General features: G+C 42.9%; 1 protein-coding gene across 1 annotated transcript in view; it reads left to right on the forward strand.

Moving 5' to 3' along the window:
- Positions 1-1,570: 1,570 nt before the first annotated feature.
- Positions 1,571-13,874, forward strand: part of ETNPPL (ethanolamine-phosphate phospho-lyase) — a 15,006-nt gene continuing 2,702 nt past the window's right edge. Inside the window, exons 1-7 of the mRNA XM_004703304.2 lie at positions 1,571-1,706; positions 1,965-2,124; positions 4,053-4,127; positions 8,396-8,486; positions 8,879-8,995; positions 12,362-12,444; positions 13,275-13,500. Coding sequence (XP_004703361.1) covers positions 1,652-1,706; positions 1,965-2,124; positions 4,053-4,127; positions 8,396-8,486; positions 8,879-8,995; positions 12,362-12,444; positions 13,275-13,500 — 807 coding nt within the window. The 5' untranslated portion in view covers positions 1,571-1,651. The remainder of the gene's footprint in view (positions 1,707-1,964; positions 2,125-4,052; positions 4,128-8,395; positions 8,487-8,878; positions 8,996-12,361; positions 12,445-13,274; positions 13,501-13,874) is intronic.

Raw genomic sequence — 13,874 nt, forward strand, 5'->3', positions numbered from 1 at the left:
TTGAGTCACTCTGCCTCGGAGGTTCCTAATAACAATAGGTTCATCCAAATAGCCCAAAAGTCATGAAGGATTTTGTCGTATGCTCTAAAGAGTGGATCAATAGTTTAGATCAGGGATCGACATACTTTTGAGACCGAAGAGTCACTCTTGTCCCTCACAACAATTTAAAATTTGAAAGTCACACCTTAATTTTTATAGACAAATGAAATCACCATGATCTGAATAATACCCATTTTCAAGTCTATTTCTCAGACGCATGTAGGTACTGAAGAGTCGCATACGGCCCGAGAGCTGCAGTTTGTGACCCCTGGTTTAGATAAGTAATTGAACTTCATGGCTTACAAATGGGAAATCCCATTGATTAAGGATGAGTACCATTTTGAGACAAGGTGAGATAGTTTATTGTGCCAGCCTGGCTGATAAACGCAGGTGGGATTCACTGAAGGGCAGAGAGATAAATGGCTTGGTGAGCCTTGCCTTTCTTGTCTCTCGCTCTGTGATCATCGGACCAGTGTGCGGCTGCCTTGCTTGTTCTGTGCCTCAATTTAAAGGCTACACTGCCTGTGGGACACCTATCCTGTGGACTGTGTTGCTGTAAGTTGAGGTCCCTTTAAGACTTCTCTGGAGCTGGGGAGTGGCAGTTGGTGACCTGCCTTGTGATTGGCTGCTGTGCTGACATAGCCTAGCTCTCTCTACAAATAGAGGAAGATCTGGCATCAGACAGAGACTTGAAGGACTGCTAGTCTCTCAACTTTCTCTCATGGACGTGAGTTACACTAAGCTATTTGTAGTGCTTTCTAATTTAACTGTTTATTTCTTGTATTATATATTTATCTGTATATGATTTAACAGTTCATTTCTCATTATATATCTAATTATCTTTATAAATAAATATATTAAATTATCAGGAATTTGGTTTTATCTCTCTAGAGAACCCTGTCTAACACACATGGTCACCTAGAAAATCCCCTCATTTAGGAGCATTTAACTATACATTATTTGTACTAATCATTTCTTTGTAAATTAAGCCTTTAGAGTCATTCATTTCTTTATATATTAGATTGCGCGGGGAGGGGGAGGGAGGCGGGGAGAGGAGGTAAGTCAATCCAATGGCATAAGAAATAAGCTTCAAATTTTGGTTTTCTTTGTTCACTTTCTGTGCCTTGTCCCCCTCACCTATGAAACTGAGAGTGGTAATAACTTCATATTTTATAGGGCTCTTAGAAGAATTAAATGGTGTTATAATTTTGTTTCCTTTTCCCCTGATACAACAAGATTCCCCACAGGAAAATTAGTTAGTTGTGTGGGTCGTTAGGACTGACAGAGAGTTGATTTACGTGCCTCTGAATAGTGTCATCAAATCCAGGCCAATTTAATAGAACAACCATAAGAGATTGGAAGGGTGTCATGAAGGGAGTACTAAAATCAAGTGTTCTGGGCTGGTATGGGGAAAAAAACAAAAAAGGCCCATCACTCATGTTTCCCCTTCCCTTTAAGGATTTGTAATTTTCCACTGAGATGACTTTTATTGAACAGGAAAAATACTGAGCCATCCTACTGGGACAAACCGTGTGTGTTCCTTTCTAGGCCCTCGTGTAAAGTTTTCTTTGCTGCGGATCCCATCAAAATAGTGCGAGCCCAGGGGCAGTACATGTTTGATGAGAACGGCGAGCAGTACTTGGACTGCATCAACAATGTCGCCCATGGTAAGTGTCCGGGCCCTGCTGAGCTTGGAAGGAGACGTCGATGGGGCAAGGCAGACGTGGACGATTTGTTAATCGCTGCCCCAGGAATGTCAGTGGCTGCTATCCAAGAGGGAGAAGCTGCAGCAAGAGCCATAGAGGGGACCACATTAGCTTGGTTCTTTGCTTTCTGTCTTTCCTTCTCTGCTTCAGAATTCCCCTCATTCCCCAGGCTCTCGGAGCTGTAACATGTTTCTTGGGCTTGCGTCTCCTCCATTTCAGTGGGACACTGTCACCCCAAGGTGGTCAAAGCTGCTGCGAAACAGATGGAACTGCTCAACACAAACTCGCGGTTCCTCCATGACAGCATTGTGGAGTACGCCAAGCGCCTGTCAGCGACCCTGCCGGAGACACTGTGTGTTTGCTTTTTTACAAACTCAGGGTATGTGTCTGGCTTACCTGTCCATCCCCTTCCCACCAATCTCAATGTCAAGTTGGCTCACATACAGCTCTCTTCGTGAGGCCTGGTGGAACACAGATGTCTAAATAGGCTTCCTGAGATCTTTGCCCTTTATTAAGATACCACACCTCAGAGATCTGATCTTTCTGGTTCCTATTTTATTTCTTGGTTTCTATTTTAGATCAGACGGCAGATAATCTGTCCCAAGGCTTTTGAATAAACCTAGCAGCACAGTCTGGTGGTTAACCTGTGCGTGGCACCTAACTTTTTATTACTATGGTTTATTTGGAGGAATATGGGGGAACATACCCTTCAGTATCCCCGTAGACGAGAGACTTAGGTAGTGACCCTGGCCAAAATGGTCATGTCTGCTATTTACTTAAGAAAACCTAACTAGTCAAAGATGCTCTTTTCTTTGGGCAATTGACTAAGTAGATAAAAGTTTTATGGGCAAAGATGGTTCTTTCAAAAGCTGAATGCGGAATGTGAGGAATGAATGAACTGTAAAACAGGTTGTAACTTTGTAAGGTTGCGTATGTACTTAGACATTTGTGCATATCCCCCTCCTTCCTGCCAACTCCCCCACGCTCCCCCCAGATGGAAAAGAAAACAGGAAGAAATTCAAGGGAATGGATATTTTCTAATTTTCATCTTCTGTAAATACAAATTTTTACATATCCATCCTATATAATATTATGAAGACATTAAAAAGTATGATTTTGAAAACACATACCTAATGACGTGTTGAAAAGTTTTCAATGCAACATTATCAAGAGAGAAAACTAGAGAGAGATAAAAATGCATTTCAAAGATACGTATGTATTAAAATTAGCAATTAGAAATTCTCTAAGTGTTTGATTACATGTGATTTATTCTTCTGTTTCCAATGAGCAGTTTTAAAAACAAATCTATGACCAGAAGATCGTTCCCTTTTTATTTGGTGAGAAATTAAGATTGAACTTAACTTACTACCTAAGTATCTCATCTCCAGGGATACTGAAGGGTATGTTTCCGCATGTTCTTCCAAATAAACCATGGTGATAAAAAGTTGGGTACCAGGCCCAGGTTAACCACCAGACTGCTGTTTCTAGGTTTATTCAGAAGCCTGGGAACTTAGAGTTATATCCTCAATAAATATATGTCAATTTGCACTTCTGAAGAACCCTATGCTGTCAAAAAGGACTAGTCCCAAACAGCGCTACCCCCTAAAGTCCGTAGGTGAGAGGTCCCGGGTCAGTTACAAGAATGTGGTCCTCAAAGCCAGACAGGCTTAACTCTGAAGACTGGGTCTGTCTCCCAAGAGCGGTGAGACCTTATTCTGATCACTTAACCCAAGATTATTTCCTTCTCCATGGAAAAGAAGTGGTAATATTTTCCCAGCAGAGTTCATTTGAGAATAACTACCAATAAAATCCTCAGCGTCATTTCTGGCATAGAGAAAACATTCCACAGCGGTTTTTTTCTTCTTCTGTGCCTGATAGTATATTTTGTCTCTCTGAGCCAGATTGAAAAATGGTCTCCTCCATTTGATAGATTAGGAAATTAACCAAACAATGGATCAATACAGCATTGTTTGGTAGCCAAAATAATGAGCCCTCCAGTTCCTCCCACTGAGACCAGTCTACTACTCAAAGATAGTCAGCACTGGCCAGAGGGGGCTGGATGGGGCTAAATTTTGAAATGAACGATATCATTCAGTCTTACTAGGCTAAATGTACATCTGTGCATCCCATTCCTAATTAAAAAACATCTCGTTCTTTATTGAACATTACTAGACTGGTGAGTGAGATTGTACTGTAGGGGGAAGAGAGGTTTGCAATTCATTACTTTACAACTCTTCAACAGTATTTTGAAATATTTTTTAAAGGGTTTATGTCACATGTCCTCTCTCTGATGTGTTATCTTAATAGATCTGAAGCCAATGACTTAGCCTTACGCCTGGCTCGGCAGTACCGAGGCCACCAAGATGTCATCACCCTGGACCAGTAAGTGTTGGATGCGAGATTTCTAGGCAAGACACTCTTCGAAGACATAGTTATATTGGCACTACCCACACTCATACCGTAAGCATGTATGGGGAGGAAGTATATCGACAGCAGTTTAAGCTTAAACTCAGAGGGTGGTCAGTTCTTTCTCAGACCCTGATAATAAGTGATGTACTGAGTGGTCTCATGAGCTTCACATGAATCAGGGCTTACACCGTGTGTTCTAGTGGACTCCTACCATGTGTAATTAACTAATCAATTAATGCTTTTCAAAATAAAATGCAATTCATTTCTCAACCTAAGGATCCACTTCACTACTGAGATTCTCCCCTAGCAAAAATTTGAAAAGTCACCATTAAGAACCAATGTTTAAGAAAACAGTCAAGTAGAATTTAGTACTTTCTCCTTTATGGCCATCAACAGTTACCACTGATGTGGCATTTCAAATATGTATTTATCACATTTTATTTCTGTTTTCTAGAGCTTATCTGGGATTGTAAACCAATGAGTATCGCTTTCCTCCCATTAGAAAATGACAAGAAACCCGGCAGTTTCCATTTTGACTAGGGAGGTCGTTTTACTCCTCATCCTCCCTGGACTCCACTCCCTCCCTAACGGCAGATGCAGGATTGAATCAAATTTGGGCCACCGTGCCTTTATAGGCCCCTCTCTGTTGTGTATTGGTTGAAGCCTTTGTCTCACTGCTCTAAGACCAAGGAATTAGGAGGTTCTAGAAAAGAAGCCATTCCTCACATGGTCTAGCTTCTAGCAGAGGCTAAAGATTGGTGATTGGTGGCGCCCTCTAGCTGCAAAAATCACAGCATTCTGAATTCTGCTTCCAGCTTCATCTCCTCGGACTCCAATTATACTGCCTCTCTCTTTCTTGAAGAACTCCCATGTTTGCATTAGCTCCCAGGGTATCTCAGATCGTTTGCCCTGGACTACTCTAGCCTAAAGGTTGGGGGTTTGAGCTCACCTGGTAGTGCCACAGAAAGATTTGGTAATTTTGCTTCCATACTGTTTGCAGCCTAGGGCGGATTTCCCAATAAGTAAGGTGAGCACTGGCTTCCTTGCTAATCTGTAGTGAACAATTTCGTATTTTTTCCACCCCATCAAGATTCTGCTTCTAGATATGGCTGGCATGGGTCTCTCTCCAACAACAATGGATTCCACACCTCCATTAATTTACAATCCCTTTACCCAGTAAGCAAAGTAAACAAGAATTTAATGTGCTTACTATGCCAGGGGAAAGTTCACTACCCATTAGTAGGTAAGCGCAAGCGTGCTTACCTTGTTACTCGGTGCCTGCTATAGTCCAGAAAACCGTCCAGGATAATGTGACTGCTGCCCCTGGATGAGGAGCAGGTTACCCTACACTCACTGCCGGTGAGTCCATGCCACCTCACAGCGACCCGACAGGACAGGGCCGACCTGCCCCTCTGAGTGTCCAACACGCAACTGTGATGAAAGTAAAAAGCCCTGTCTCTCTCCCACTGAGCAGTTTGCAGATAGCAACCAAGCAGGCCACCCTTACGCCATCGGTGGCTCCTAGACAATCCTATACGCAAAGTAAATTTGCACCTATCTGCTCATCTTTAGTGAGCAATTTGTGAGTTGTTTTACAAAATTGGGAGATGTTTGATGTTCTTGTCTTTTTTGAAATCTGGTGTGTACTTTACAATGATAGAACATCCTAGTTCAGAATGGCAGCACTTCAAATGCTCACTAGCCAGATACGGACACCAGGGGCAATCACATGAATGGTGCAGCTCTGACTTGCATGGCACGTCCTCCAGGGATGGGCGTCTGGTTCACCAACCCTAGAAACCTTGCAGTCAGCAATTTTGTCTAGGTCTGAAAAGGTCTTGGGGATCAATGCCTACAAACAGGTGGCTGCTGTGTCCTGTGGAGTGGGTTCTCACTCATAGCAACCCTGTGGCACAGAATGGAAATGCCTCCAAGGGGGTCCTGGGTTGTCACGGAAGCAGATCCAGGACTTTTCTCCCACGGAGTAGCTGGTGGGCTCAAACTGTTGACCTTTTGGTTAATAGTTGAACACATTGCCATTGTCCCCCAGTTCTATATCCTCCCCCAGATTTTAAATTATCCAGCTTTCTAATCTGTGGCGGTCTAATTGAGCTAAAATGTTATCTCTTATTGTCTTAATTTCTAGCTGTTTAATGAAGAGTTTGAGTATCTTTTTATGTACTTATTGTGTATTTGTGATTTCTCTTCTGAGAATTATATCTTTGTTTTCTGTGCCCAGTTTTCAGGATTTCTGTGTGTAGGTGCGTGTGTGTTTGCTTTTATATCCTAGATCAGAAGATCTCAACCTGGACTGCAATGTAGAATTCACTGGGGAAATTTTTATAAAATGCCAGCGTCCAAGCTTACCGCACACTAATTAAAATATCATTTCTACAGGTCTAAGGCAACAGTAGATATTTTCACATCACCCAAGTAGTCATACTTTGCAACCAGAACTCAGAACCACTTTTGAGTCTGAGACAATTGAAATATTTTCCCCAGTTTTATCATGAGTCTTTCAACTTTGTGCATGATACCCTGCAAAAGTAATCTTTAATTTTAATGAAATTCGATAAGTAGGGTTCGGGTATGATTTGTTTTCAAAGCTGTGTTACTATAGCTCTCCCTAGATCACAAAGATATTTGTCAGGGTTTCCCTCTACCTTGAGAGTTGTTCGTGTTGAATCCCCCTGCAGTTCACTTGCTTACTGTTGGTGTGGGAGTGGACCCTGAGCACTCCCTTTCATCCAGTGATCTCCTGGTCCTTTGTCCCATACCCAGTCTTTATTGTTACTGTGGCAGGTAGTATCTCTCCATAGCTGGTAAGGAGGGGCCCTCTTTGAACTTTACCTTTTGTGATTTCCCATTTAGACCCACCCCCCACCCCCCAAAAAGGGAATTTCACATCGTCTGATTACCACTCAACCTTAGTTTTTCTCAAAAAGATCTCCTGTTCCTTCCCAACCAATATTTGCCCAATATTTACAATTGGACATCCTTTAGAAATCACCCCAACACATACATGCCCATTTGTGCAAACAGCACCGGGGTGGGGGATACCTGACCTCTGGCTGCCCCTTGCCACAAGGCAGAGGTCAGCATGCCTCCACCCTCCATCTTTCTTGACCTGCTCTGACACCAAACACTCCTGTGAAGATGCTCCATCTATTTCTCTGCGGAGTTTGATACTTCATTGCCATGGCCACCTAGAAATCAGACAAAAGTCACAGTCTCGGGGGCTCACTAAGGGAGCTAACAGGCTACCACAAGCCAGGATTCGTTACGAATAAGGATACAGCAATAAGATGCTCCGGCACCATCTCCCCTCGACCAGTCATTTCCAACCCATAGTGACCCTACAGCACGGGATAGAACTGCCCTTCTGGGTTTTCAGCACTGTAACTATTTATGGACATAGAAAGCCTTGTCTTTCTCCCTTGGAGCGACTGGTGGTTTTGAACTACTGACTTTGTGGTAAACAGCCTGATGCATCACCAGGGGCCCCCTCCTACGCTATTTCTGTGATCTTCAGGCTCTCAGCCAAACGGCCCCTTGGCCTCTGCCTCTATGGGTCAAGAAGCCTGCCCACTGTTCTTCCTCAGCGTCTCAGTGCTGCTCCCTTCTTGCCCTGGCCTCTGGTCTCGACCACTCTTCTTCCATTGGTCCTGAGATTTTTCATTCTTCCTGCCAAGACAGCTCGTTCTTATAGCCAGGGAAGTGATGCCTAAAATGGACTGATCCCTTCTATTGGTGGTACACACACCTTATTTCATGCTCCCACCCGATCATTTGGTAGGAATTACAGAGATATGTATGGAAGAGCCATATTAAGAAAATGTGCTCTACCACACCATCCGACAATATAAGGTTATCTTTTAAATGTATTGGAATAGAACTATCAAATACATTTAAACACATGAAATTTTTCATGACTATAAAAATAGTTTTTACACATTTAGAAAATTCAATGTATCAGATCTAACATAATCCAAAGAGATTAGTTGCCTTTTCGTTTTCTAAGAAATTTTTTTGTGAGGCACATACTTTCCTTTTCATGTGTTTTATTACATGTATAGGGAGAACAGGACAAATTAATAACCCTTCTTATCATGATATTAGATCCAATGTAGTCAAGTCTGGCATCAATGTTGAGAGTCTTTCTGGATGATATGCAATACGATTTTCATGTATCCCAAATCATCCTTCTTTGAGTGACTGCTCGCTGGTCTTTTTCTTTTCAGTGCTTATCATGGTCATCTGTCATCTTTAATTGACATCAGTCCATATAAATTTCAAATTGGCAAACATGTTAAGAAAGAATTTGTGCATGTGGTAAGTACTTTCAAATCTGGCCTCGGGTAATTATCATTGGAAAAATGCCTAGTGTCAATGGTTTTTTGGGGACATGGCAGGGGAAGTTGGGGGAAAACGGGGAGCTAATAACAAAGAGTCCATTTTTGAATTCCGTGAAGAACTGAAGTCTTTGTACCGTGAATAGGAGTTTGGATTCGTTCCAAACAGTTAACAAGGCTGCAGCTAAGGCACGTAAATAGCTGCTGATGTGCCATTTTCAAAAATGTTAAGAAAAAAGTATAGCAAAAGAACCAAGAATAACTTCAAACCAAGGTCACCTTTCTGCTATGCCTTTATGGGAGTATGCCTTTTAAAAAAAAAATTCATTTGCCAAACAAGCAAATAAAGCAAACCTGCATTGTTGTGTTTAGGCCCCACATCCAGACACTTACAGAGGCAAATACAGAGAAGACCACCCCGACCCAGCCACTGCTTATGCAAACGAGGTGAAGAAAATGATCCAGGATGCTCATGACAGCGGAAGGAAGGTTTGTATGCGCAGCATCAGAAAGATCATCACATTTCCTATCCAGTGGATCGAAATGACTGAGACAAGTGGGAGACCCTAGAAAAGACCCGATCTAAGGGCCCTTTGTTTTCTCTGGTTCATGCGTGCAGTCCCGGGGTTATGGGTGAGATCCATTTCTAACTGTTGCGTCCTTAGGTCAAATTTGTAGGTAAGTCAGAACAGTTGTGTGCTGTACTTATTTAGCCTTACTTTAGTGCAAGAAGGAGACCTGGTGGCCCTGTAGGGTAAGCATGAGATTGATACCAACAAGGTCCACGGTTCAAGCCCACCAGCCCCTCCTTGAGAGAAGGATGAGGCTAAGGGTTCCCATACAGATTTACAGCTAGGAGTCAGAACGGACCTTTATAAGTCGTTTTAATGTCCTTAATACTACTGCTGTAACACACCGTTTGTAGCTTGAGACCATGACTTTTTTTTTCAATGACTTAAAAAACAGCATGTGCAGCAAGTGATAGTGATGAAGAATTTGTTGAGACTAGAGGTTAATTCCCTCGTTCCAAATGAGGGCTGATGACACAGCACTGAAGGGCAAGTCAGGGTTGCTCTCCATGACCAGGGACTGTATTCCAAGGGCCATGTGACTACGGTCATGCCTCTAAAAGCTCTGCCTCAATTTACTCTGACAATGTAGTCACTATATCCATTCCACGGGCCGACTTCTGACCGGTTCAGTAGGATGCGTTCTAACCCAGGCGGCCAGCGGAAAGGCAATGATGAAAGGGACAACCCAGGACAGACCACGCCCACTGAAAAAGGAGCCTCAGGAGTTAATATGGTAACAGGAAAAGGCAGAGTGACCTCATAAAGGCAGTGGCTCTCACCTGTGGGTCGACCCCTTTGGGGCTCAAACGACCCTTTCACAGGGGTTGCCCAATTCCTAACAGTAGCCAAATGACAGTGATGAAATAGCAACGAAAAGAATGTTATGGTTGGGGGTCACCACAACATGAGGACCTGTATGAAAGGGCGCGGCCTTAGGAAAGTTGTAATAAGGCAAAATAAGATCAGGGGTTCTTGTGCTTCATTACTACTCTGTAGTGAACCGTTTCACTGTTTTTCACCACATCAGAGGTTCTGTTTCTAAGTATTGCTGGCTTCTTTCTCTCTGCCAACTCCACAGCACCTTTCTACAGAATCAATGTCTCTTCAAATTTATAATCCCTGTTAGAGATGGAGAACCCAGTAAGCAAGGTAAGCACAGGCTTACTTGAGCTTACTTGCTAATCGGGAGTGAAGAATTTCACATGGGTCATCCCTTTGATGATGAAAAACATGTGAAATGGTTCATACAGACCAGAAAGTAAGCACAACTAAGCTCATGCTTACCTTGTTTAGTGGGTAATCCCACCCCTGCCCTGACTCTGGACCTGCACAAGAGCCTGGGGACTTCCCTTGAACCAGCTCAGCCTTACTGGACCTGGAGCCTGGGGATGCTCTGCTCCTGGTTAGGTGAAGGCACAGGGATGGTCTTCCAATGTGCACGTGAACTTCTGAGACAAAGCCAACATCCTTGAGAGCAGTGGCAGGAGCTTCTGTTTTCTCATCTCTACCTGATTTCTCCGTCATTTTGAGGCTTCGTATGTGGAGTTTTAATGCATTTTATCACATTCATTGCCTTTAAAGAGGGTGTATGGCTTAGATGTATCAATAAAAAGATGCTTCGTTGAGATAAAGTTTGGGCCTTTCCTTTTTCCAGTGAATTTAAATATTATTGTCTTGTTGGCTGGAGCATCATTTGTATTTCTCATTCTTCTTGTTTTTCCTCCCATTCAATTTTTATAGCTTCCTGTGCAATATATCTGTGCATAGGAAGAAAAAGAACAAGAAATGGTGGCATAGTGGGTTACACATTGAGCTGCTTACTGCAAGATCAGCCGTTCGAAACCAGTCTGGGAGAAAGTTGAAGTTTTCTACTCCCAGGAAGAGTTGCAGTCTTGGAAAGCCACAGGGATGATTCTACTTTATTCAAGGGTTGCCACAAGCCACATGCCACTGGAGGGCAGTGAGTTTGGTTTGAGGTTTAAAGTGTTACTCATCGTGGGGAACTTTATACTAGACTTATGCTCCTGAAAGAGAATTGGAGTCATTTTCTGGGATCACTAGCATTCAACAGTTTTGGACTGATGCTGCCCCTGTAGGAGCCAAGGTGGCAGAGTGGGTTATGCAAGTTCAGCAGTTTGAACTCCATCCCAGGAAGAAAGATGAGCTTTTCTGCTTCTCCCAAAATTTACAGCCTTGAAGTCTCAAAGGGCCAGCTCTCCTCTATCCTATAGGTTCTTGTTGGTTTGGATTCACTTGGTTGGCGTTGGGGGGTTCGTTTTTTTTACGGTTTTTTAAAACCACCCCCCAATTGGAGGTTGGTTTTTTCAAATTTTTAATTTTCTTTTTAGGTTTTTGAATTTGCTTGGCGGAATTTTTTTTGGCTTATTGGTTTACTTTTCCGGTTAAGTTAACTGAATAATTTAAAAGTGAAGGATAACCCAAGTAATACTTTTTTATAAAGTGTGGTCAGAGGACTAGAACTTCAGCCCCGATGAATTCTTTTCTCCTGTGCTGTCTGAGCTTTCTCTTCTTGTTTAACAGTATCTACTTTCTATGCTTCCTTTTGAACCTACAGGACACCCTTTGTGAAACTGCCCAATTCTGTTCTGGTTCAGGCCAAGAACTTGAAATTTTGCAATGATAATTGTGGTCGTTGGCCACATCCTTCCATCTCCTTAATGCAAAACATATCCTCACATAATCCTCCTTCTCCAGTCTAAGAAAGCAGGCACCTGCTGGAAGCTGGTTCGTTTTCCTAAAAGTTCATATCAAAGACAAGTCATCATATCACTCTGATTTAGTTCTCTTAAAGAAATCTTGGTGATGAGGCAGTGCGCTGCTAACTACAAGGTCGATGGTGCCAACCCACCAGCCACTCCACGGGCAAAAGATAAAGTTCTCTGAGAAGGTCCTCTATGTGGTTACCAGGTATCAAAAGTGACTCAAAGACAGGGTGTTTGCTTTTTGGTTTAGTGAAACACTGCATTGAAATTCATTGGGAAGAAATGACAAGCAACCTCTCACTTTCATCTCCGTTTCTCATGGTGGCTTTCTTGCATTCTCTCCGTGCAGTTTCAGAAACAAGTGCTCTGGACCACTAGCTTTTCCCTGATAGACCGCTCTCCTCTTCTTTCTTCATGTTTTTTTCATCAGAGACCTACTTGTAATTTGCCACTGATCTATGACCGACTGATTTTTAAATACTGTGCTCTATAAGGAATCTTCTGTTTTAGTGGGTAGAATGGGAACCTAACGGACCTTGACCCCATCTTCTCTTACATAGATTGCTGCCTTTATTGCTGAATCCATGCAGAGTTGTGGCGGACAAATAATCCCTCCAGCAGGCTACTTCCAGAAAGTGGCAAAGTATGTACTTGGGCATCCTTGGTCAAACGGAGGGCACCGTGAGAGGTTTTTTGGGGGAGTTTGTTTGGGCTTTTTCCCCTACTGAAAACCAAGACAGGTACACTTGTATAGGACCATCCTGGTTTTTAAAATAGTGGGATACTTCCAGATTCACTGGCAATAACCACTCCTGCATTTTAGAAATGCCTCCTCCTGTCCCTGATGTAGCAAATGAAGGCTTTATAACTGGTCCAGCGGAGTTTCTGGGTGGTGAAAATGGGTTAACTTGCCTGCCTGCTAACCAAGAGGTTGGAAGTTGGAATGTCCCCAGAGACCCCTCCAGAGAAAGGGCTCCCGATCCACTTTCCAAGAACCAACTCTTGAAAATCCTATGGCGCGAAGCCTGACTGACACACAGAGGGTCATCATGCATCAAGGTCAACCCTAAAGCAGAGCTTCTAGTCCAACAGGGACTGCAGGACTCTGCTCCAGCCTTCGGACTGGTGTCATCGCCCATTGGCTAGGACCCAAGCTTTCATAATTAGTAAATACTTGCAAAATGGTCCTTCCAAAAATGACATCTTGTTCAATTCTTTCTCTTCCCGTGTAAAGGATGACACAGTTTACGTTTAGCAGCACAAAGTCACATAATGTGGGACATACCTAATCTAGAAACTGCGTGATGATGTGGAAAATCAATGACATCACATAGAGTTCATTGTGAGTTTTGGAGATAGGGCTATTTTTAACACAGTTCACAGGCTACAAATTAAACTCCTTTGAAGTCTTCAGCCATTTTCTAGGGGGCTTTCAGTGAACTGAAAATGTTAGATTTCTCCATTGCGTTTCAGATATGTACATGGAGCAGGGGGTGTGTTTATAGCTGATGAAGTTCAGGTGGGCTTTGGCCGAGTTGGGAAACATTTCTGGAGCTTCCAGATGTGCGGTGAAGACTTTGTACCTGACATCGTCACCATGGGAAAACCCATGGGTAACGGCCACCCAATGGCATGTGTGGTGACAACCAAAGAAATCGCAGAAGCCTTCAGCAGCTCAGGAATGGAATATTTTAATACGGTAAATTTGGGTCTCTGACTTTAAGGTGAAAAGGGAAAAAATTAATGTATGTTCTTCCACTTTCTGTCAATGTGCTGAACATAAAATGCCATGTGGTTACTTCAGAACCCCAGCCAAACTTTCATCTTGCCAAATTTCATTCTGTCTAGTATAATTCTCCCTGGGTTATTCCTTCTGTGCACTCCCTCTTGCTAAAATACTCTTATAAATGGTTCTTTGATGAATGGAAGGAGCATTTGTTGGCACAATGAGGTAAGGGAGAGATTGTTAATGGTAGGGGCGTAAGTTCAAACCCACCAATTGCTCTTCAAGAGAAAGATGAGGCTTTCTGTTTCTATGAAGATTTACAGTCTTGGAAACCCTGTATCGGGTTG

The sequence above is a fragment of the Echinops telfairi genome, unplaced genomic scaffold (assembly GCF_000313985.2).
Source record: "Echinops telfairi isolate 266 unplaced genomic scaffold, ASM31398v2 ScPeMD7_7468;HRSCAF=8506_0, whole genome shotgun sequence".
Lineage (NCBI taxonomy): Eukaryota > Metazoa > Chordata > Mammalia > Afrosoricida > Tenrecidae > Echinops > Echinops telfairi.